Raw genomic sequence first — 26288 nt, forward strand, 5'->3', positions numbered from 1 at the left:
GGGGGGGGGGGGGGGGCATGTACGTAAGTGAGTAACGTAATACGTATGAAAGTATGCATGCTGACGTAAGCAGTGTACTGTACGCTCTGTGCGCTCCTTACCCCAAACACACAAGAAAGTACTATAGAGTGCCGAAGTCCTGATGTCACTCGCTCATCCCTCCCTCCCCTGGTTCACGGAAGTAATTTCTCTATGGAGACTAACATGGTAAAATCGTTTCATATAAGCATTGTGGTCCAAAAATAAACAAGATGTCTCGGCGTTATTGTCAGGGAGGTGTCTCTGTATCGTTTGCGACAGTCAGTCACTCATATGATACAGTCTGTTTCTAGCGAAAATGTAACTAATTCAGTAGCAGTAACAATAGCGTTTTCTCTCAGTCAGTCGGTTCTTCATATCCATATGAGTGTAACGGCCGGGGTGACATGTTTCTTTTTCAAACACAGTTCTCATATGAGGCAATCTAACCCCCCCCCCCCCCCCCCCCCTATGGGGATTACAATGCAAATAAAAAAAGTACACGAACTCGTGGATTTGCGCCCTCTACCGATTATTGACGTCAGACTTGGGTGCTCTATGTGCTCAGCGGTGCAGCTTGGGTGACTCGGCAGGTAGAAAGTAAAGGTGGAGCCGGTTTTATAATGGGACGATGATGTAGGACAGGAAGCGTTGAGATCTCACTGTAATGGGATGGCCGAAAGTGCACTGTGTGTGTGTGTGTGTGTGTGTGTGTGTGTGTGTGTGTGTGTGTGTGTGTGTGTGTGTGTGTGTGTGTGTGTGTGTGTGTGTGTGTGTGTGTGTGTGTGTGTGTGTGCGTGTGCGTGCACGTACGTGCACAAGGGTGAGAGGGTTGCTGTCTGTTACAACAGGATAAAACGGCAGTGGTGCAAGTGGTGCAAGGCTCAGACTCTGGTGGAGAGAGAGAGAGAGACAGAGAGAGAGAGAGACAGAGAGACAGAGAGAGAGAGAGAGGGTGGATTAACAGAAGGAGAGTGATGCCCCTCATCACGGGAGGCAAACAAAATCTGGATGTTTGAGAGTGATTGAGTGAGAGAGAGAGTGAGAGAGACAGAGAAAGAGACAGAGATGAAGAGGATTTAGTGTTTCTCCCCCTGTAGCTCTTTAGCTGTGATCCATGACACATGGCACGCATGATTGTCTGTGTGGGTTTGACGATGTCGTGATTGTTTAGGTAGTCATGGCATGGTTGTTGGTTGGACTGCAGTACTGTACAGACACGCGCATTATACAGTACATACATTAACTACATCATCTTTTACTGTATATTTATACATACTGTATTAACCCATTTAGGCCTGGGAACGATTCTACAAATGTCTTCAGTTTCAGTTCATAGAAACATGGGGTTTTCTGAAAAAACCCATGTTTCTATGTCAGTGGTTCTCAAACATTTTCATGTCAAGGACCCCCAAGATGTAATTGGCCGCCGACACCCATCTGAAAATATGTTGTTCCAGGGACCTCCCAGAAGCAAAGATTTGAGTTAAAAACGTTCGTTCTGAAGAAATATATATTCCAAATTTGCGCCAAATTTTCACGATTTTTCAAAAATAGCAGACCTACAAGCTTGTATAGCGCGCCACTCGGTGGCGCGCTATACAATATTTTTCAATAGCTAAATTATAACAATGTTTAAAACACCAAAAGGGGTTCCTGCCCAAAATTAACATAATTGTAACACTTCACATGGGCCTACTGTGCAATACATGGAAATCACATTAGAAAGGCATGAAACTAAAATGTGTCTCGTTGCTACATTTCATTCTTGCCTAGACGTCCATTCCTTCCTTTTATTGATATGACGCGTATAGCTTGCAGAGTTAGTTCAGTCGGGTATACCCGAGGGGTGTGTTCAGGCAGTTGACACGCTGACGTGGCAATCAGCTGACCAATCGGACGGGGTATTTAAGCTCACCTATAAGACTGCATTCTTCTTCCCGCCTTCCTTCTGCATACAGTATGCATTCCTGGGTTGTTGTTATGCTCTGTTTGCTCCCACCGCCACCCCAGCACCACCGGTGGGCTCTGCTATTAGTTCTGTTTGCTCCCACCGCCACCCCAGCACCACCGGTGGGCTCTGCTATTAGTTCTGTTTGCTCCCACCACCACCCCAGCACCACCGGTGGGCTCTGCTATTAGTTCTGTTTGCTCCCACCGCCACCCCAGCACCACCGGTGGGCTCTGCTTATTAGTTCTGTTTGCTCCCACCACCACCCCAGCACCACCGGTGGGCTCTGCTATTAGTTCTGTTTGCTCCCACCGCCACCCCAGCACCACCGGTGGGCTCTGCTATTAGTTCTGTTTGCTCCCACCACCACCCCAGCACCACCGGTGGGCTCTGCTATTAGTTCTGTTTGCTCCCACCGCCACCCCAGCACCACCGGTGGGCTCTGCTTATTAGTTCTGTTTGCTCCCACCGCCACCCCAGCACCACCAGTGGGCTCTGCTTATTAGTTCTGTTTGCTCCCACCACCACCCCAGCACCACCGGTGGGCTCTGCTATTAGTTCTGTTTGCTCCCACCGCCACCCCAGCACCACCGGTGGGCTCTGCTATTAGTTCTGTTTGCTCCCACCGCCACCCCAGCACCACCGGTGGGCTCTGCTTATTAGTTCTGTTTGCTCCCACCGCCACCCCAGCACCACCGGTGTAGCCTGGCTAATAAGCCAGACTAATATCACACAACACTGTCGCGGTATATTAGTCTGGGCTGGCTCCACTTGGATTTCATTTCCCGGGGGGCGGGTTCAAACATTTTCTCTTTGACGCAATTGGTCAGAGCTACTGTCAGTCAAAAGTCTCAAGCATTGAACGTCATTGTACCAAAGCCCGCCCATATTGCATACCGTGTCCCGATTGGTCCGACCTGTTCTCGGTTGTAGGAAAGAGGCGTGCTACTGAGCCTCGCCAGACCGTAATCCGCTGGTAGGCAATTTTTTTTTGCCAACGGCTGATTCGGTCTGGTTTATTAACCAGGCTACCACCGGTGGGCTCTGCTTATTAGTTCTGTTAGCTCCCACCACCACCCCAGCACCACCGGTGGGCTCTGCTTATTAGTTCTGTTTGCTCCCACCGCCACCCCAGCACCACCTGTTATTTCTGCTCCCCATGGGGGGGTTTGTTATTGTATATCTATCTCCCTGCTCTTAATGTTTAACGATGGTTGTCCTAATTGTGCCGAGCAGGGAGAAAAATGTACTGTAGCAGAGCCAATCGCCAAGATAAAATATTATATGCACACTTATCTGACTGAAATCATATTAACCCATTCTGGGCGGGAACCCCTTTTGGTGTTTTAAGCGTTACGTTAAATTTAGCTATTGAAAAATAGCAGATCTACAAGCTCTTAGCGCGGCACTCGAGTAGGTCTGCTATTTTTTGAAAAGTCGCATAAAATTTGGCGCAAATCTTTGAATATATATTCTTTCAGAGCGTTTTCAACTCAAATCTTTGCTTCTGCGGGCGTCAACATATTTTGAAATGGGGGTCGGCAGCCAATTACATATAATTTTCTGGGGTCCTTCTGAACCACTGACATAGAAACATGGGTTTTTCAGAAAACTGTCAAGATTTAGAAGAAGACATTTGTAGAATCGTCCTCAGGTCTAAACGGGTTAAAGCATTTAAGCCGCCCACCTCCTCTGTCTTCTTCGATCCTGCTGTAATTAAGCGCTGGACGGACCGACGTCTGTGGTAACATGAATCCGTCTTGACAGCTCGCATACTGGCATCAGCAGCAGATTAGCACATTATTAGACATTCGCCAAGTCCCGTCGCACAGGCGTGATCGTCGTGGTGGTTTTGACGTCTATCATCATAACACCTCGCAGTGATGATGAGTCAGAGAGAACGGCAAGCTGGTGGTCATGATGACAGGCGGGCAGGACAAGAGGAGCAGTGGCGTGCACAGATAGACACTAGGGGGTGCTAGAGCACCCCCTGCCCTTTTGGCAATGTGCCCTTTTGAAAAAACAAACAAAAAACATATTATTATTATTTGAATTATTGAATTTTTTTGTACAGTATGTGGACCATGGTGACATTGATCAATTCTTTATAAAAAGCTTCTAATATATTATTTAGGCCCCAAAATCTATAAATATCACACTATTAAGACAACCGGCCGGTTCCACGTGCTGCACAAGGTGCCCTTTTTTCACTTGAGCACCTGCCCCTCTAAATGTCTGTGCACGCCACTGAAGAGGAGGCAGCACGGAGATGCTTTCTGGCACTTTTGGTCTTGGTAAATCGGGAAATGGAAAAAGGGGGAGTATTTGCGTTTACGGCTTCAACCAGCTGATGGCTGGCTGCTCTGCTCTGATGGCTTTAACCCATTTTGACCTGAGATCAGATTCTACAAAATGTCTTCTACATCCTGACAGTTTTCTGAAAAAGCTATGTTTCCATGTCAGTCGTTCTTCGATTTTTCAAAAATAGCAGACCTACAAGCTCGTAGCGCGCCACTCGGTGGCGCGCTATGAGCTTGTAGATCTGCTATTTTTCAATAGCTAAAGCATAACATAATGCTGACACCAAAAGGGGTTAATGAGGCATATATCTAGTTTGCGTCCGAGCCAGAGTAATCTAGTAAGAGAGTGGCGACACCAGCGTTGACTCCCATTGTTGTAACAATGGAACGCGGAAGTGCTCCTTCTATCTCAATGGGATAGTTCCAGCCACAGGAGCAATGTTTGGAACTATAGCCCATAGGCGACCCCGCTTTGCGGCGAGATCAAAGCGTGTCGCTATACTCTCCTACTCTACACTCTGGTCCGAGCATAGACATGGTAACGCCCCGCCTGCCTCTGATTGGCCTATACCGACACTGCCCGTCTCGACTGTCCTCCGAGATGCCGTGGTGGGAAATAATACAAGAGAATGACGGCTTGGCGCGCGCGACAGAATGCAGCCTTGTAACTATGTAACTTGTAACTTTTATTTTTGTAGAAGAGGCAAACTAATATTGTTTATGCCGTTTGCTTTGATTGAATTTGAACATACGATGACTTATGGGACTCATAAAATGTCCCTGGGACTCATCTAAAAGACCATCCCTGCATCCCGGGACTCACTGGGCATCATTCAGTGCATTGGGTGTCATACTGTAGGTGTCTTAAAAGTGTCTGGCACGCTCATTGTACTGTACTTTTGCAGGCTTGAGACACTTTGGATTTGATCTCCAAGGTACAAGTCTGTGATGTCTATTATTACAGTAAACTATCTGTTATTATAACTATAACTATAGTGATCTGCTTGACTTGTGTGTCAAGCAAAGATTTGAGTTAAAAACGTTCGCTCTGAAAGAATATATATTCAAAGATATCCACCACATTTTCACGATTTTTCAAAAAATAGCAGACCTACAAGCTCGTAGCGCGGCACTCGGTGCCGCGCTACGAGCTTGTAGATCTGCTATTTTTCAATAGCTAAAGTATACCATAATCCTTTAAAACACAAAAAGGGGGTAATTCCCGATTCCCCGCGGCCCCAAAATGGGTTAACGTTTCCTCCGAGCAAACCTCTTAATTTCCTGCCAAGACTGAACATGGCAGCTTTGTGTCAAATGTTCCCCATTATATGAAGGAGTTGTCGATGATGAGTACAGCGTTGATGGCCAGGCCAGATAATATGGAGCAGGAGACGCTCAACCCATTCTTTTGTGCCGTTCCCTTGGCTCTCTTCCCAGGGCTCAGTAATAATGAGGGAAAGAGTGCCTCCTCTGAATGAAGCAGATTAACCTGTCACCTTCATTAAGTAGACAGGTATACGGGGGGAACGGGGACGGAAAGGGATTCGTATTCCTCTTTCCGAATTCCACTGCCATGTTTTGTCAATGAGGTGACATACTGTAAGTACAGTACACATGTGGACTTAACCCATTTTGGGGCGGGAACCCCTTTTGGTGTTAGCATTATGTTATGCTTTAGCTATTGAAAAATAGCAGACCTACAAGCTCATAGCGCGCCACCGAGTGGCGCGCTACGAGCTTGTAGGTCTGCTATTTTAGAAAAATCGAAGAACGACTGACATAGAAACATAGCTTTTTCAGAAAACTGTCATTTCTTTTTGTCACATTTTTAGAATCTAATCTCAGGTCAAAATGGGTGAACATAAGATCCGCTGTGTTCTGTGTAGGGATGGGCGACATCGTTACGGTTTTTACGAGTGCGATACCGATTCCGGCTTTGCTTTATGGATTCCTCCTTTCGTAATATGAGGGGTGGAGTGGAGTCACCAGAGATTAAAATAGGGTGCATTTTGCATCCCAAAATGCAGTTTATAGTTAAGGGACGCAATAAAACAACCTCTGCATCCACGGGATGCACTACTGTACTATACTGTACTATTTTCTTTCTAGTTTATTTTGCTAGCTTTAGTTATAATAATCATTTATTCTTCTGTTGTAGAAGTAATGGGAGTTAAATGCTGCAATTTGTAAAAATGGCAAAATATGACTCCTAACGTTGTTGAAGTGGGACTCATACAATGTCCCTGGGACTCATCTAAAAGACCATCCCTGCATCCCGGGACTCATTACATTGAAAACCTATTTACATCACTGAGTCACATATGAAAGGAGTATTCTGTGACTCTCTCCTCGCAGTCCTCATTGTGAAAGGAGTGTTGCGTGACTCTCTCCTCTCTCACCCAGTGTTGTTTTTTGGCAGCAAAGTTTGATTTTAGTTTTCGTCCTAGTCTCTTGAATAGTTTTAATTTAGTTTTAGTCACATTTTAGTCACCTGGAATGTCTTAGTGTTGGTCTAGTTTTAGTCGGCTAAATATAATACGATCTTAGTCGACTAAATCTACAGTTGATTTAGTCGAACAAAATGTGTTTTGGCGGGCCTTGATGCCGTCGTAATGACTGTTTTTTCACTTGCTGAAAATAGCTGATCTACAAGCCCACTTGGGCTTGTAGATCAGCTATTTTCAGCATGCAACTAATTGTAAAATGATGGATCTCTTGTCCACTAGTCCCTTCCTTTTTATGGCATCGTGACTACGAGCTGTGCGGCCTCTTTCCTTTCTCAGTCAAAGTGTTATCTCCTGCGGTCAGCACCTCCCCACTACTGGTGTGCGCTCCTACCTTTTATTTGTTGGCGAAATTGTCAGTATATTTAGTCATAGTTTTAGTCACCATATCTCAGTTTTCATTTAGTTTCCATTTAGTTTAGTTTTCATCAGGGAAAAACGGTAGTCGACGAACATTTTTCGTCTTGGTTTTAGTCGACGAAATCAACACTGCTCTCATCATGAGGATAACATGGCCTCGTGAGTCGTGGACTGAAAATAGCCGATCTACAGGCTCACAATGCATGGCATCTGCGATTGTGAGCTTATAGATCGGCTATTTTATTAAGGCAATAGAGCCAAGCAGCTAAACCTCCAGAAATGAGACACAATGTCCACAATGAGACAGGGCAGTATCGCCACAGCAACACGTAGCCAAACAGCGCTGGAGAGCAAGAGAGGGGGATTATAAAACCTCCTTACATCACATTACCCCCCCTTTCCCAAACACATGGATATTGCTGGAGTTTAATGACTCTTCCATATTGTATGCTGTTGGGACCTATCTCTGGAGCCCAGCTGCGCACGCACGCACGCACGCACGCACGCACGCACGCACGCACGCACGCACGCACGCACAGCTACGCGCAGCTGTGATAGGGCCTGCTGTGTTATTGCCTTCGATAAACGCTTATCGTTTTGTCTCAGGTCCTAATACAGCGTTTTTCTTACCGGCACCTTTTCGCGGCGGCAGCAGCAGTTGTCCTGCTCGGTGCGCTGAGCGAGCACCTTGTCAGACCCCCCCTCCTACCCCCCCCCCCGATCACCCCCCCCCACCCCCCCGACACCATCTGCACCCACTGGAGCTACTGGGCAACATCAGCGGTTTTAATTACCCGCTGACGTGTGTACTGTGTTCTGGGGGTCTGTCTCCCCACTGTGGATACAATCATTAGGAAGGTCTCCTGCCGTCTGTCTCCTTCCTGCTCCGGGTGTGTGCGTGTGCGTGTGTGTGTGTCCGTGTGTGTGTGTGCGTGTGCGTGTGTGCATGCGCGCGTGTGTGAGATTGCTCGTGTTGGCATGGCATTTCACGAACAATTAGCACCCCCCCCCCCCTCCTGCTTCCAGTAAACATCTGTAAGAGAGACAGAACATTGCGGTGAAATCCACAGTGACAATTTAATGCCGAGAGTCTAAAATATGTCCCCAAATGTACCCGTTTCAAAGAGTCAATTTGGGTCAGTTTTAACGACGCGCAGCGGGGTCTAGCGGATGAGAGGGAGGGATGTGTCCAGTTTTACCCATCATGCCATAGTGCAATGACCGTTTTTAACCCGTTCTGGGCGGGAACCCCTTTTGGTGTTTTAAGCCTTAGGTTATGCTTTAGCTATTGAAAAATAGCAGATCTACAAGCTCTAGCGCGGCACTCGGTGCCGCGCTACGAGCTTGTAGGTCTGCTATTTTTGAAAAATCGCGGAAAATGTGGCGCAAATCTTTGAATGTATATTCTTTCAGAGCAAATGTTTTTAACTCAAATCTCAAAAGGGTCCCTGGAACAACATATTTTCAGATGGGGGTCGGCGGCCGATTACACATATATTTGGGGGTCCTTGACATGAAAATGTTTGAGGACCACTGACATAGAAACATGAGGTTTTTAGAAAACTGTCAGGATTTAGAAGGCATTAGTATAATCGTTCTCAGGTCTAAGTGGGTTAAATCAACAACATGATGCAATCTCAGGTAAAACCACTTAACCCAAAAAAACCCCACTCACTCTCCCTCTTCTTCTTTTTAATGTATTATTCCCCTGTAGCTGTTGCCATGACGACAGGGGAGGCGGAAAAGCAGCCGAAGAAGAAGAAGGCGTGTGAGCAGCAGGAGCCTGCAGAGCAGGGCCTGCAGGAGGACCCCCCCGCCGGGCCCTCAGAGACCCCGCCCCAGGACCCCCAGCAGCAGCAGCCGGCCGGCCCGGAGCCCCGGAGCCCCGGGGAGCCCCCGCCACCGCCGGCGGAGGAAGAGCAGGCGGCCCTCAAGCCACGCACGCGCACCTCGGCGGGCCGCGGCCTCTCGCGCCTCTTCTCGTCCTTCCTGAAGAGGCGCTCGCAGTACGAGGGGGAGGCGGGCGGCGGCGGCGGCGAAAAGGGGGGGGAGAGGGGGGCGGACGACGGCGGCGACGAGCCCAAGGCCCCCATCGCCGACCCCGAGGTCGCCGAGGAGCTGAGGGTCGAGGGAGACGTCGCGCTCGATCAGCACTCGGTCAGCAGCGTCGAGGCACAGGTGACACTCTCCTCTCCTCCACTGAATGATAGACTAGTGGCAACCCTTTCAATTCCAAGCCACTAATCACACATTTGTTAAATTACTGACTAGAAATTCAAAATATCGTTGCTGTCGGGAGGAAACCTCATAACTCCATTTGTGAGGTTTTTGATTTTTTTTTGGCATAAATCAGTGTTATTGAACACCCTTTACGTCTGTGTGTCGTTTCGAAAATATTGAACCAATGGAAAGTAGCAAAAAGTGCTTTGGACAAAACCTCTTAACTCCATTGGACCCTCAAAATGTCTGCTAAAGCAACTAACTCCACCACCTCTCCCCCTCTCGTGGAAGTAATTGACAATATATAAAGTTACAACACCAACTTTGATGAGGCAGTATTGCAAGGTTTTCTTAATTCCCTGAAAGATTTATATTTTTCATTTCCTGAAAAATGAACATTTTGGAGTTATGAGGTTTCCTCCCGACAGAAGAGATATAATACAATGCAATACTCTGTGTGTGTGAGGGGATGGATGACTAGGAGACAGATTTCAGATTTGGGGTTTTACCTAAACTGCCTTTAGGATATTACCATGTCCATTCATACCTTCAAATTAAGAGACTAGTTAACATTATACAGCCTAATTACACACAGCCATGACACTGTAAAACTCTCTCCTCTCCTTCCCATGGGAGTAATTCTCTCTCTCACTCTCGTCTCTCTCAGTATTCCTGAGGCCATTGTTAGATAAAGGGACTCATTTATTGTAGTCAGACTGTGCCAGCTAGCTTGTCCCCAGAGTCCTGAGGTAGTAAGCTAAAGTAAGGTTTGTCTGACTGTGGCTGTCTGGCTTGCCTGGCTGGTTCCTTTCCTTACCGAGGAATCGGGGGAGGGTTATTTACGGAACTTGCTCCACCCGTCAGGAACTGTGTCTTTATCTGCTTCTTGCTGTGCTCAAGCTCTTAATTATTCATCAACGTTGTCTTGTTTAGCTTGCCATGCAGAGCTGTACAGCAGTTTACCGTTTATTTCCATATAGTAGCCCTTACTCAAATAGCCGCCCATGCATTGATTGATTGATTGATTGAAATATTTATTAACAGTTTGCAGAATTACAGTACATTTAAAGCACAAACTCAATACAAAGGCTGTTAACTGTGAGTGGACGACCCAATTAAGCATTACACTTGTTTCCAATAGGGTCCACCATGTTCAATTCATCAAAAACATTTAGAGACGTACAAATAGACACTTCTATATAGACAAAGGACAGAACAGGAATTCATCATAAAGGAGGTAAAAAGGGAAAAGAAACATATACAGTGAGGGAAAAAGGGGGTGGGGGGGTGGGGGGTGGGGTGGGATTCAGATTTTACGGGGGCCAGTTTTGAATTGCAGCCGTCTGTAGGTGCCCTTAGAGAGCGGTTTTGAAGGAGTCAAGGGATTCGCATGTCTTAATGACTGTTGGTAGGGCGTTCCACATTTTGGTGGCATAGGAGCGAAAATAATTTAGTCCCTTGTTTGTGCCGAATCTGGGTTGTACATGGTTCGTTGCACTCCCTCTGGTGTTGTGGGTGTGGACTTCGTTAACATTAAGGAAGTATCTAGACAGGTACATGGGTATCTTGGTGGTGTATCGAATCTTGTGGACCAATAACAGCCCGGGTCCTGACACCATTTTGCTTAAATAGTTCTGGTCATTTTGTGGGGGGCACTGGGGGCCACACATTTCTAAAATATTAGCGCAACTATAACATGGAACTATTTTTTGGGCGTAGTGATATGGACACAAAAAACATAGTACCGTGTGAGAGAGGGGTAAAAAATGAACGAAAGTTGCACTATATGGTAGGAATAGGTCAACGATACAAATGACGCTAGTTTTGTGAATTAATTTACTTTGAATGCGTAGCCCCCTGTGCCCCCCACAAACTGACCGGAACTACTTAATATTTCACCAAAACCAGAGCAGAACTCCCACCACGGGACTCGGGCAATCAATTAATACAGTTGCAACCACTATATTAAAGGCAAGTATTTCATAGGCTACAGCTTAAGTTAAAACATTCTGAACTATCCATTTAAGTCAAAAGACAAAAGACTTTTCTGAATTGTAGGCCTATGTTTACCATACCTTATCATTTTGCACTAAAACATGTGTGACAGGAACTGTAACCAAATAATGTCCCGGTGCAGGACGGTGCAAAAATAAAAAAAAATGCTACTACAAGTAAATGCCTAGTTCCTTTGAACCCATTTTGGGCGGGGAACACCTTTTGGTGTTAGCATTATGTTATGCTTTAGCTATTGAAAAATCACACCCGTGTGAACTGAGTGGTCCAAGGTCTTATATAGCCTGATCAGCTGTGGTCTGACGTAATGTCAGTGACCATATATAGTAACCATGCTCATTCTTTTGAGGGACAGGTACACAAACACACACACACGGGTACTAACAAAGCCAGTTGTTGGAGTGGTTTGCACCACTCAAAAATAGCAGATCTACAAGCTCATAGCGCGCCACCGAGTGGCGCGCTACGAGCTTGTAGCTCTGCTATTTTTGAAAAATCGAAGAACGACTGACATAGAAACATAGCAAGACATTTTTAGAATCTGATCTCAGGCCAAAATGGGTTAAACGCCCAGGGTCCAAAACGATTTAGCATTTAGCTTTTGGGCAGAGAACTCGGGTTTTGCTACTCTTATCACTTTTTTTAGTATGTAAATAAATGTTCTATTCTGGCATATGAATAGGAATGGAATTTAATAAATGTTGTTGTTGTTGCGTCTCCTCCAGCCAGTCCAGGTAGACCAGAAAGAAGACATTGTCGCTGAGAACGCTGAGAAGGAGAAGGAGGAGGACAAGGAGAACGGAGCGACAGAGAAAGACAAAGAAGAGGAGGAGGAGTCCAAAGTGGAGGGAGAGGCAGACGAAGGAGAGGAGAAGACCGCGGAGGAGGACGAGGCCAAACCTCCCAAAGCCCCTCGGAGACCCAAGATCATGCAGATCAAAGTGACGCTGCTGGACGACGCTGTCCACGAGTGTGAGCTGGACGTAAGAGACGACGCAATGATTCCCACCGTCATTCCCATCCGTGTTGTTTTCGACTTAAATGATCTGCTATTTTCACTAGGATCCATTATGGTTTATTTACCCGGTTCAATTCAAATCAGTTCAGATTGGTTTAGTGGTGGCAACAAACCTCACGAATAGTAGCTGAATGTATTTCTCCAAAAAGTCGGCAATGGATGCCATCTGCATACCAGGATATATAGATTTTTAGGGATTGGATACCCCCCCCCCCCCCCCCCCCATAGCATCCATTACCAGACATTAGACAATGCTTTTTTTGTTTGGACTCGACAGCTGCGTAATTATGGACCCATGGGGGGTAACACTGAAACTGTGATGAGCCCCCAGGGAGACTCCTCTGTTATCACCAGCTGCTAATTAATGCTCTGCACATTAACCCCTTTAGGCCTGACGTCCACATTTAAAAAAAAATGTCTTCAAAATCATGACAGTTTTCTGAAAAACCTTATGTTTCTGTATCGGTGGTGCTCAATATTTCATGTCAAGGACCCCAAAAATGATATGTAATATGCCTCCGCCCCCCCGACTGAAAATATGTCGTTCCAGGGACCTCCCCAGAAGCAAAGATTTGAGTTAAAATGAGGCACATTTTCACGATTTTTCGAAAGATAGCAGACCTACAAGTTCATAGCGCGGCACTCGGTGCTGCTATTTTTCAATATCTATAACATAATGCTTTAAAACACCAAAAGGGGTTCCCGCCCGAAATGGGTTACGGCCTCACTTATTAAATTCTTCTGTATCTTTGTGTGTGTTGTGCGTGCATGCGTTCGTGTGTGCGTGTATGTTTGTGTGTGTGTGTGTGTGTGTGTGTGTATGTGTGTGTGTGTGTGTGTGTGTGTGTGTCTTTATAGAAACATGCGAAAGGCCAGGATCTGTTCACGAAGGTTTGTGACCAGCTCAACATATTGGAGAGAGACTACTACGGTCTGGCCATCTGGGAGACGCCTACCATGAAGGTATCTATCACACTATCGTCTGCTCACTCACTACGCCAGTGGAAGATATAGAGATATGATCTTACAGAGATTAGTATTAATTAGTTTGTTACGTTGTTCATCATGGACACATATTGTATACATGTACTTTACTGCGGCGCTGAGCGTACATGTATTATGGTACAAGTCACACATTGAAGCCACAATCTGTACGTTTTATGTCCATTATCTCCTTCCTTTTACCAGCTCAGTGGCCTTGTGCTTAGAGTGTCCGCCCTGAGACTGGGAGGTCGGGGTTCGATCCCCGGCCGGGTCATACCAAAGACTCTAAAAATGGGACCCAGTGCCTCCCTGCTTGACACTCAGCATCAAGGGTTGGATTGGGGGTAAGTCCCTGCGACATACTAGCGTCATGTCCAGGGCGTGTACTTGTACAGTCCCATTCCCTTGGTCTGTTCCGGGCTGACATCTATAGGTACCTTTCAAAGTATTTCAGGCGAAAGGTACCTCAAGCTGCCTCACGCTACAGAAACAGGAGATAGGCTCCTGCCCCTATGGGCCTCATGGCTCGGCAAGGCTACTTATCTCCTTCCTTAAAATGACATGTATTCATTGAAATAAGTCCCAGATGTTGGCTTTAACTCCTTGGATGCTGAAGATGAATTTAATAATGCACAGGTAGCCATAGACAAGAAGACGAGATTTGATAAAAGAGCATTAGAATTAATAGTAATATGTACCTTATTTTAGCTTCCGTCGCTAGCCACCGCTTGCTTCAATGGTAGAAACGGCTGAAATCCCAAATCCTCTGTTCACGGTTCACACACACGCGCACGCAGTCTTTCGTGGTTTTAGGGCTCATAATGGGATAAAGTACGATGTTCGGAGCTTAATAAAAAAAAATTATTCACATTAAAACATTAAACCATATCAATGGTTCTATCGCCAGAACGCTGCCGTGACCCTGGCATGAAATGGCAGATTTTGACGTCCGGGTCATCTTCTCTGCTAATTTCGTGGATTTCACTGTCACTGGAGCAGATTTGCTAGTTTTTATTAATTTAGATATTGATAAAGCTAATAGTTTTAGTTAGTTTTTAGTAGTTTTTGGTTTTTTTAAGTGCAGGATTGAAAAGAGCCAGAGTAAAGTATTGTGTAATAAAAACTCTAGCATTTGTTTAAAAAGATTAATTTACACATTAAGCGTATAAATAAATGTTGGCATTTAGTCTATAAATTCAGTTCTAGTTAGTTTTGTAAACACACAATACACTTTCTGTATCTTTTTATTTTATTTTTTTATTATAGTTTTTATTTATTACAGTTAACGAAAATGTTTTTTCAAAATTATTTTCTGTTAAACTAACCTTGATCACCACCCAAATAAGGTGTTTACTCTCAATGTCATTCATTTCCAATTGTGTTCATCAGGTATGGGTAGACCTGACCAAAGAGCTTCGCAGACAGATGCAAGGTAAGACAAACCAGGAACCGTAATGCTTACCCAAAACAGTAGCTCTACAGTACAAGCTTGTACTGTTCATTAACCCATTTAGGCCTGACGTCGAAATAAAAAAAAGTCTTCTGAAAGAATATATATTCAAAGATTTGCGCCGCATTTTCCCGATTTTTCAAAAATAGCAGACCTACAAGCTCGTAGTGCGCCACTCGGTGGCGCGCTATGAGCTTGTAGATCTGCTATTTTTCAATAGCTAAAGTATAACATAATGCTTTAAAACACCAAAAGGGGTTCCCGCCCAAAATGTGTTAACACCCTGAGCGGCATAAACGGAGGTCTCCGTCCTATCAAACAGTAACGCTCGACGCTCAGGACGGAGATTAATCACAGGACGGAACTTTATTGATATCATAACCGAGCGCACGGTACCGCTCCACAGGCTGAGGAGCGCCTGTTGGGCAACATTCGATGTCATTTCCGGTTGGGACGTCATCCAAAATGTCCCCCCCCCCCATTTTAGAGGATGAGATCGAAAATCTTAAAACGTGAATAACTCTTGATCTAAAATCAATCCGTCCAATTCTAACCAAAGATTATGTTTTTGACGGCCCATCGCGGTCACTAGTCGCGTTAGAATTAGTGTTTTGGCTACATCTAGCTACTTATGCAAAATGAAAAGGACAGTTAAATGATAAGGGACAAGGTCAGTGGCACTCAACTGTACATCCAAGATGGCGCCCGGTGCACCTTGAAATGTGCTCCGTTGCTGCAAATCGCTGGGCGCTCTGATTTAATGGTCCTAAAAACCCCTTGGCGTTCGGGGTGTTAAGCTACACAGTATGTGCATTACTCAGGCTAAATCCACAAGATTGTATTTTACAATGACTTTAACAACGTCTGCATGTTCTTTCTTTAGGCCCCAACTATGAGTTCACATTTAATGTGAAATTCTACCCACCTGATCCAGCTCAGCTTTCTGAGGACATCACCAGGTACAGTACATGGGATGACTCCCTGTGGAATGTCCTAGTAGTGGTAGATAGTAGGGCATTAAGCAACTAGTCGACTAGTTTACTAGTAAACTAGGCAACTAGTTAACTAGTAAAAATTACTAGAAGTGAATGCCCTAGTAGATAGATGTTCTATTTTTTTGCCTTTTCTAGTTTGTGATTTCAGGAAATGTGTCTGATATTATGTTACTTACTTATTTTTCTCATTTCACTACTGTATGTAGATAACATTATGCATAGGGGTATATGACTCTAAATTGTGTATAAGTATATAAATCATTCAGACAGACAAGCGAACAGACAAACTGTATATGGGTTCATTTATTTATTCATTCATTATTGAAGATAATATCGGAAGTTTTTTTTGTTATGAACATTGTTTTGTAGTTTGTGAAAAGTGATGGGGACGGGATGGAGATTTCTTTAACCCATTTTGACCTGAGCTCGATTCTACAAAATGTCTTCTAAATCATGACAGTTTTCTGAAAAACCCATGTTTCTATATCAGTGGTTCTCAAATTATTATTTTGGCCCCCAAAATTATATGTATTTGGCCGCCGACCCCCATCTGAAAATATGTTGTTCCAGGGACCCCCTCAGAAGCAAAGATTTGAGTTCAAAACGTTTGTTGTGAAATAATATATATTCAAAGATTTGCACCACATCTTCACGATTTTTCAAAAATAGCAGACCTACAAGTTCACTCTGTGCCGCGCTATGAGCTTGTAGATCTGCTATTTTTCAATAGCCAAAGTATAACATAATCAAATGCTTTAAAACACCAAAAGGGGTTCCCCCCCCAGAGGTTAACACAGGATTAATACTGTAGAATTCCAAAGAGTGGGCCATATCCATCTGCACCTCACGGTGAACTGTCTTTTTAGAGTATGACCCAAATTCATTGCACCGCCGTTTCTGTGTTGCCCCACGGGCAGGTATTACCTGTGTCTGCAGCTGCGTAAAGACATCCTGGCGGGCAGTCTGCCGTGCTCCTTCGTCACCCTCGCCCTCCTGGGGTCCTACGCCCTGCAGTCGGAGCTGGGGGAGTACGACCCCGAGGTGCACGCGCCCGACTACGCCAAGGACATGAAGCTGGCCCAGGGTCAGACCAAGGAGCTGGAGGAGAAGATGATGGAGCTCCACCGTACATACAGGTGACCAGTGGTGGAAAGTAACTAAGTACTTTTACTTAAGTACTGTACTTAAGTACAATTTTGAGGTATTTTACTGTACTTTACTTGAGTATTTCCAATTTCCAGTACTTTTACTTCTACTCCACTACATCTCGGAGCCAAAATTTGCGCTTTTACTTGTAGATCGGCTATTTTCAATTGATTTTCTACACATTTTGAAACTTGTGAAATGGGACATTCTGCAATATGAATACGTTTACTTTTAGTACTTTAAGTACATTTTGATGCCGATACTTTTGTACTTTTACTCAAAGTACATTTTCAATTCCGTACTTTTACATGTAACGAAGTAGTTCTAAATTGCAGTATTGGTAGTTGGTACTTTTACTTAAGTAAAACAATTTGGAGGAAAGATACCTTTTGTCTATAGGTGACTGTGAGGATTTGCACAGAGCAGGGCTTATCCACGCACACACACACACACACACACACACACACACACACACACACACACACACACACACACACACACACACACACACACACACACACACACACACACACCCTCACTCATACACACTCATGGTACGGTATACTGTAACTCTCACATGTTGGAACAGACATGAGGCTGACATAAGGTGTCCCAGTAGTTAGGGGGACGGTACTGTCCGTTAGAGTAAGGTCAAAGGCTTTGACCTTTCTCTAACGGACGGTACTGTCTTTGACTCAAAGCTTTGACTCAAAGCTTCAATCCTGGAAAAAGCCATAATGTGACCTTTCCACATGAGCAATAAGGCATTCACCCCTAACATCTCATTTTACATCTCTGGCGATAATTATTGTTATCCTCTTCATGTTATTTATCGATTTCTTTTAACCATGCTGCAGCCACAGCCACATTTAATAAGATTAACTCCAAACTAGGGATTTAAGCAACTAGTCGACTATTCAACTAGTCGACTAGTAAATCCACTAGTTGACCTTGCTGGTACTAGTTGATAAGACTGTTTTTGTAGGCCTCAAGATAAGCTAGAATGCTAGATTATAGTCACCAATGTACACAGTTTTTAAATGTACAAATATTATATTAAAAAATGTGTATATATATATTTTTTTACATAGTAGGTAGTTAAACAACTAGTCGACTAGTAAACTAGTCAAATGACTAGAAGTGAAGGCCCTACTCCGAACTGACATTGTCCAACTTCTGCTCCCGCATCAAGGTCCATGAGTCCAGCACAGGCAGACATGATGTTCCTGGAGAACGCCAAGAAACTGTCCATGTATGGAGTCGACCTCCACCAAGCCAAGGTAACTAAACCTCCATGTATGGAGTCGACCTCCACCAAGCCAAGGTAAACTGTCCATGTATGGAGTCGACCTCCACCAAGCCAAGGTAACTAAACCTCCATGTATGGAGTCGACCTCCACCAAGCCAAGGTAAACTGTCCATGTATGGAGTCGACCTCCACCAGGCCAAGGTAAACTGTCCATGTATGGAGTCGACCTCCACCAAGCCAAGGTAAACTGTCCATGTATGGAGTCGACCTCCACCAAGCCAAGGTAACTAAACCTCCTTGAATGGAGTTGACCTCCACCAGGCCAAGGTAACTAAACCTCCTTGAATGGAGTCGACCTCCACCAAGCCAAGGTAAACTGTCCATGTATGGAGTCGACCTCCACCAGGCCAAGGTAACTAAACCTCCTTGTATGGAGTCGACCTCCACCAGGCCAAGGTAACTAAACCTCCATGTATGGAGTCGACCTCCACCAGGCCAAGGTAACTAAACCTCCATGTATGGAGTCGACCTCCACCAAGCCACGGTAACTAAACCTCCATGTATGGAGTCGACCTCCACCAAGCCAAGGTAACTAAACCTCCATGTATGGAGTCGACCTCCACCAAGCCAAGGTAACTAAACCTCCATGTATGGAGTCGACCTCCACCAAGCCACGGTAACTAAACCTCCATGTATGGAGTCGACCTCCACCAGGCCAAGGTAACTAAACCTCCATGTATGGAGTCGACCTCCACCAAGCCAAGGTAACTAAACCTCCTTGTATGGAGTCGACCTCCACCAAGCCAAGGTAAACTGTCCATGTATGGAGTCGACCTCCACCAAGCCAAGGTTATTAAACCCACATCCAGCCGAGCAACTCCATGCGTTTTACATCCTTTGCTTGGGTTATGATGCAGTCCATGGATTATAATTGGGCGGCTGTGGCTCAGGAGGTAGAGCAGCAACACCCACAGGACGCGGCGCGCTACCACACGGCTGGCCAGCCACGCCCACGGATTCCCGGATGGAGGCCGCGCGGCAACGCCTGGAAAATAGAACAGCGGCGTATCGGAGCGTCAGGCGAGGCGTGAACACGCGCCAGCGCGCGTCTGACGCCGCCGGTGTGGGATAGGTTCATTGAAAATAACGGAGGCGGCTGTTTTGACGCGCAGCGTTCACAGACGGTGTGTGTTGGGCTTTATACAGTATTCTGAACCTCATACTTGGCAATAAAGTAATGCAGATTTTCTTGCTTTAGGACAAAAAAAAAGTCATTGTCGCTGCCAAGTAGACTATGCTCATATCATAATAGTATAACGCAAACTTCATTCAGAAGAAATCCTGGACCCGTAATACACCTTAAGGGTAACAGCACTGTTTAGCTGAAGTTACTGTATCACTGCAGGGAAGACCTGTGTCATATTTACAGAACATTTCTCTGTGTGTGTGTGTGTGTGTGTGTGTGTGTGTGTGTGTGTGTGTGTGTGTGTGCGTGTGCGTGTGCACGTGCGCGTGCGTGGTGTCAATATTACTGAAGTACCTGTCGTCGTCCCCCCCCCCCCCCCCCCCCCCACAAAACACCTGCTTCATCAGTTTCCACAGTAGAAATTAGGTCAGCCAGTTTTGCATCAAACTGGGAACTCAAAATAAAATAGGGATGTGGTAATAATTTTGTAAAGAAGGGGTCTGCTGCCCCCCAGTGGATGATGGTTCACATTGCAAATCGGTAGCTCTTCATGTAATTTCAAATGGACTCCTAACACCTGCCATGTCGGACACCTACACCTACGTGGAGTCCTACACCTGCCATGTTGGGGACCAAACAAACCAACCAAATGCATTAGTTCTACGCCAGGGGTGGGCAACTTTGACGATGGAGAGGGCCACTATAATTCCACACTCACTCCAGAGGGCCACGGTGCATATTACTGTCGTAGCAAAAATAGCCGATCTACAAGCTCAAAACGCGTCGCGGCTATTTTTGCTATATTTGAATTGAAATCCTGAAAAAAATTGGCATTTTTTTTAATTTATTTTTTATTTTACCTGAAAAATAAGCTTTTTAGGTAATTTCAAATGAATGTAGTTCTAGTTATGTTAACTTTATGAACTAAATCCAAACACATTGGACATACAAAAGCGGGTCATGTTTGCATGTTTGGAATTGTAACAGCTGAAATCAATAATATATCAGTATTCTGATATTAATCTGAGGGCCACATTAAGTGAAGCCGCATTGGCCCCCAGGCCGCCAGTTGCCCATGTATGTTCTACGCCAATCAGACTGTTTCAAACACCTGTGGCAGGCAGGCAGCAGGACTACATTTGAAACTCGCGAACAAGAGTCGAGCATGGCTTTCCGCTGCACACAGATATACCGTGAAATAGAACTTAACCACAGCACGATTAGGGGTTAATAATAAACTGGTTTCTCCTTGTCTCCTTGTCCTCCAGGATCTGGACGGGGTGGACATCATGCTAGGCGTGTGTTCCAGTGGCCTGATGGTCTACAAGGACAAGCTGAGGATCAACCGCTTCCCCTGGCCCAAAGTCCTCAAAGTCTCCTACAAGCGCAGCAGCTTCTTCATCAAGATCAGGCCTTCGGAGGTACACACAGGGGCTGAAATCCCCTAGGAGGGGCACTTTTGGACAGAAAATAGCAGATCTACAAGCTCACAACGCGTCGCGCTGCGACGCGTTGAGAGCTTGTAGATCTGCTATTTCCGGGGCGTAACCTAGCACTCTTTAGCTACAGTATAGTGGAGATGCGGTGTGTATAACGACATGGATTTCAAAACAAATTTGTTCAACGCAAAATACTGTGTTCAAGTTCAGGAGACTTCGGGAAAAAAAGCTATTCTCCTGAATGCTGCCTTCCGGCATGGCATGGAAAGGAGAGGAGGGGCATGTGCATTTCTTTCACCATGTAGTAAACGCTGCATTTGTGGTCTGGAGAGGGCAGTTGTTTTACAGACGGGTAAAAGGGCAGGGGCTGAAGCCCCCTTTGATGTCTATGTGTGCACGTCCCTGCAGGGCTATTTTCAAAAGATTTTTATACATTTGTAAACTTGAAATGAGTACTTTTACTTGTAGTACTTTAAGTACATTTTGATGCCAATACTTTTGTACGTTTACCAATGTAAAATTTAGAATTTCGGACTTTTACTTGTAACAAACTATTTCTAAATTGCAGTATTGATACTTTTACTTATTTAAATGTTGTTGTTTTTTTGTGGCTTTCGCCTTTATTTTATATATTTTATGGAGGGACAGACAGTAGGCTGACAGGAAATGGGGAGAGAGATGGGGGGGAAGACATGCAGTAAAGGCCGTCGGGATCGGGAGTCGAACCCGCGGCACACTGCCAGACTGGATTACCAGCCAAGGTGCCTGGACCACTGAGCCATGGCCCAGGCTGATACTTTTACTTATTAACCCATTGATGCCTGAGGCCGAATCTGGGAACACCTTCTAGGGCCTGACCTTTTCTTTGTCCTTTGTGCAGCTGGAACAATATGAAAGTGCAATCGGCTTCAAACTACCAAACTACAAGGCATCCAAGAAGCTGTGGAAAGTGTGCGTGGAGCATCACACCTTCTTCAGGTAGGAATTAACCTCACGTCACCAGGCTTTCCACCTCGGAGGAAAGCCTGGTCTGTGTTACGAAATTGCCGTGTGAACCGGTCTGGAGCGGATGATATCGCTACTTCATGTTGTAGTATTGTTTTGTAATCAGCAGGATGATATCGCTACGTCATGTTGTAGTCATTGTTTTGTAGTCATCAGGATGATATCGCTACGTCATGTTGTAGTATTGTTTTGTAGTCATCAGGATGATATCGCTACGTCATGTTGTAGTATTGTTTTGTAGTCATCAGGATGATATCGCTACGTCATGTTGTAGTATTGTTTTGTAGTCGTCAGGATGATATCGCTACGTCATGTTGTAGTATTGTTTTGTAGTCATCAGGATGATATCGCTACGTCATGTTGTAGTATTGTTTTGTAGTCATCAGGATGATATCGTTACGTCATGTTGTAGTATTGTTTTGTAGTCAGGATGATATCGTTACGTCATGTTGTAGTATTGTTTTGTAGTCATCAGGATGATATCGCTACATCATGTTGTAGTATTGTTTTGTAGTCAACAGGCAGGAAAATAATCATCTGGAACTTCCTTTTCCCTCAAACCTGGAAGAATAACAATAAAAGCTCTCGTAGCCTGCGGCTTTTATTGAGAAAAATCGGTTTGAGGGGAAAAGGAAGTTCCGGAAGATTGATTGACTACAAAACAATACTACAACATGACGTAGCGATATCACCCGCTCCCGAACCGGATCATAAACCCGGTTTAAAGGAATGCTGCCCCCCAGGCTAGGTAGGAATAGACAACTCCTTCTGTGCCGTCTTGTGGTTCCACAACCATACAATGTTGCTACAACTCGCTTCGTGCCATTGCTATATTGTACGCTACCTCCTCACTGGCCAGAGTGCCAGTGAGGAGGCTCCACTGGGAGGACGTAGGTAGCGCCTACGTCCTCCTCCCTGGTTCCCCCCCCCCCCCCCATTCCAAACACAGCTAATTGTGTTTGCGTAATGTGCTCGGCAATCAAATATTATCGTTTGAAACTGTAGTATAATGACAATAATACACAAAAGGTTATGCCCGTTATATCCGTGAAATACTGTCATAGTGTTTACAGAAGTGGATGGAAATTGTTTTTTTTATCAACATAGGTTTTTATAGATTCGTTTTTTATACAGGGGGATTTAGAGCAATGAAAATAGAAAGCATTACATTTGGCTGATAAAATGTACCTTTAAAACCCACTGCCTGATAACAAAAAAAGCATTAAATGATTCAGCTAAACCTTTCCTTATCTAAGCATTTAACCCATTTTGGGCGGGAACCCCTTTTGGTGTTTTAAACATTATGATATAATCTAGCTATTGAAAAATAGCAGATCTACAAGCTCGTAGTGCACCAAGTGCCGCGCTACGAGCTTGTAGGTCTGCTATTTTTTTAAATCGTGAAAATGCGGCGCAAATCTTTGAATATATATTCTTTCAGAGCGAACGTTTTTAACTCAAATCTTTGCCTCTGATGGGTTCCTGGAACAACATATTTTCAGATGGGGGGTCGGCGACCAATTACATATCATTTTTGGGGTCCTTGACATGAAATATTGAGCACCACTGATACAGAAACATAGGATTTTCAGAAAACTGTCAGGATTTCAGAAGACATTTTATAAGAATCGGTCTAAACGGGTTAAAGAAAAAAACATGTTGTTATTCGGCGCTATCTTATATATTATTATATATTATTATATGTTATCTTGTATGTTCTTGTATATTCTTTCAGTTTCCATGGTGTGGTGCAGGTTCACAGCACGGCACGGCACGCTTAACCTGACTCCGCCAGATGGGGCAGCAGAGAGTACACTCGGTTCCCCCTCCTGCTCCCATCTGGGAACTCTCAGGCAGACTTGATGCTCCAGCCACAAAACGGCCTGGCCAATCAGCAGCAGCTAGAGGCGGGATCAAGCCATACACAGTGCTGCCTTGATCCCGCCTCTAGCTGCTGCTGATTGGCCAGGCCGTTTTGTGGCCGGGCATCAAGTCTGCCTGAGAGTTCCCAGATGGGAGCAGGAGGGGGGAACCCAGTGTACTCTCTGCTGCCCCATCTGGCGGAGTCAGGTTACGGCACGCTGCCTACATGCATGGAAAGTGCCGTGATTGCAAAGAAAAGAACAATGTTGTAGGCTTTGTAAAAAAGATGTATTCATCATCTTTGCACTAACATGATATGATGGGAGTAACGGATATACTGCCCTATCTCTCAGCTCATGGTGTTGTGTTACTTACCAGCGAAAACAAAAACAGACATACACTGTAGTTTCTGTCTGTACTAGGGCATTCACTTCTAGTCATTTTTACTAGTTGACTAGTTGCCTAGTTTACTAGTCGACTAGTCGACTAGTCGACTAGTTGTTTAACTACCTATTATGTAAAAAATAAAAAATAAATACTTTTCTTTTTTTAATAAATATTTGTACATTGAAAAACTGTGTACATTGGTGACTATAACTATAATCTACCTGATCTTGAGGCCTACACAATCGGGGAAAAATAAAAAAATATTTTTTTATCAACTAGTCAACTAGTACCAACAAGGTCGACTAGTGGATTTACTAGGACTAGTTGCTTAATGCCCTAGTCTGTACTGTACTGTATGATTCAGCTGCCCGTGGATGATCATTATCCCGTTTAAGCCTGACGTTGAAATTAAAACGATGTCTTCTGAATCCTTCCATATGTCGGTGGTGCTCAATATTTCATGTCAAGGACCCCCGAAAATGATATGTAATTGGCCGCCGACCCCCCCATCTGAAAATATGTTATTCCAGGAACCTCTCAGAAGCAAAGCTTTGAGTTAAAAAACGTTCGCTCTGAAAGAATATACTGTATAGTCAATGATTTGCGCCACGATTTTTCAAAAATAGCAGACCTACAATTTGCTATTTTTCAATAGCTAAAGTGTACATAAAGCTTGAAAACACCAAAAGGGGTTCCCGCCCAGAATGGGTTAAGTATGGGACATACAGTACAGTACTGCTCAGTATGTGTACTGTACAATGTGTTCTATACAGTGTGAGTCATGTGTATGTGAGTCATCTCTGCAATGACTCATACAGTTTACAGTACACTGTATCATTATAATATCACGACATTAACACTTCACATATTTATTATTATTATACCAGTAACTCAATATCTGACCCTTACGGTTATGGTGTCATTTGGAAGTCGGTGATCAAGATCAGGAAAATGATTGATTAACACATTTCATACTGTATGCAACTACTAAACTATTCATCGGAGACACTGATTCCATTTGAGAGGTTGTCTGACAGGATTTCACTTCCCTGCAAGGTTCCTAGATGATGTAAGATTAATAGACTGTCGCTGTTCCAATCCTGAGCCCCCGGCGTGGGCTCCATATGGAGGGAGCCTTCACTCAGCCTGTGTGCTAGCTGCTGTGATGTCATCCACTGGCTCCCACTTATAAAAATGACAGTTTTAAGAAAAAAAAATAAGTTTGAAACATTTCAAAAAAGTTTCTCCTCGCCTGTTCCATTTCCATGTGAAAGTATATATTGTTTCGTCAAGTTTAGCTTTGAGGAGAATGAGAAAGAAAGAAAGAAAGAAAGAAAGAAAGAAAGAAAGAAAGAAAGAGTTATAAGTTATAAGTCAGATTATCGTAACTGGGCTCTCCAAATATTGACATTGAGTCCACCATATAATCGATTGGTATTGTGCGGCTGAACTACTGTGTGAACACGTCTACGGTATGTTGCCATGTTGCTTTGAGGGCCTTTCAAACGGGAAGCGATTTAACGCGACCTATGGTTCATTTCCAACGAGACCTGCGTTTTTGCGCGGAGCACTGGGGGAGCAGTCGCGGCGCGACAACGCAAGCGTATTTACGTGGGCGTGGTCCCGTGAATCTGTTGCGCGCGTGCTCGTTCCGTGCACACGCCCGCGACTCACCTGACCTGGATTCTGTTTAGCCTTTTTTTTTATTTACACTTGCGTTGTCGTGCCCGGCCTCTTGAGCAGACCTGTAGCAGACCTGTAGCAGACCTGTAGCAGACCTGTAGCAGACCTGTAGCAGACCTGTAGCAGACCTGTCGTTAGATCCAGGCAACAACGCCCGCGCTCCTCGCTTCCCGTTTGAAAAGTCCCTTCATGCGGTTGTGCTGTGCGGTCGTGAGGAAATTGAAAAAAACGTGCGTTCCTCCTTGTTCACAGGCTGACGTCGACGGAAGTGGCCACGACTCCCAGGAAGTTCCTGGCTCTGGGTTCCAAGTTTCGCTACAGCGGTCGGACCCAGGCTCAGACCCGCCAAGCCAGCTCCATGATCGACAGACCCGCCCCCCTGTTCCAACGCTCGTCCAGCAAGAGGAACTCACGGAGCCTGGATGGAGGTATATTGCTACGTGTGTGTGCGTGCGTGTGTGTGTGTGTGTGTGTGTGTGTGTGTATGTGTGCGTGTGCGCGTGTGCACGTGTGTGTG

At 44.9% G+C, this 26288-nt stretch overlaps 1 protein-coding gene across 1 annotated transcript in view; it reads left to right on the forward strand.

Annotated features, from left to right (window-relative positions):
• Positions 1–26288, forward strand: part of LOC306938894 (protein 4.1-like) — a 91214-nt gene that overhangs the window by 19864 nt on the left and 45062 nt on the right. The window contains exons 2-11 of the mRNA XM_079523257.1: positions 8848–9311; positions 12092–12349; positions 13243–13347; positions 14758–14800; positions 15702–15777; positions 16731–16949; positions 18152–18239; positions 20663–20815; positions 21714–21811; positions 26024–26199. Coding sequence (XP_079379383.1) covers positions 8856–9311; positions 12092–12349; positions 13243–13347; positions 14758–14800; positions 15702–15777; positions 16731–16949; positions 18152–18239; positions 20663–20815; positions 21714–21811; positions 26024–26199 — 1672 coding nt within the window. The 5' untranslated portion in view covers positions 8848–8855. The remainder of the gene's footprint in view (positions 1–8847; positions 9312–12091; positions 12350–13242; positions 13348–14757; positions 14801–15701; positions 15778–16730; positions 16950–18151; positions 18240–20662; positions 20816–21713; positions 21812–26023; positions 26200–26288) is intronic.

Source organism: Electrona antarctica (assembly GCF_951216825.1).
Source record: "Electrona antarctica genome assembly, chromosome: 15".
NCBI lineage: Eukaryota > Metazoa > Chordata > Actinopteri > Myctophiformes > Myctophidae > Electrona > Electrona antarctica.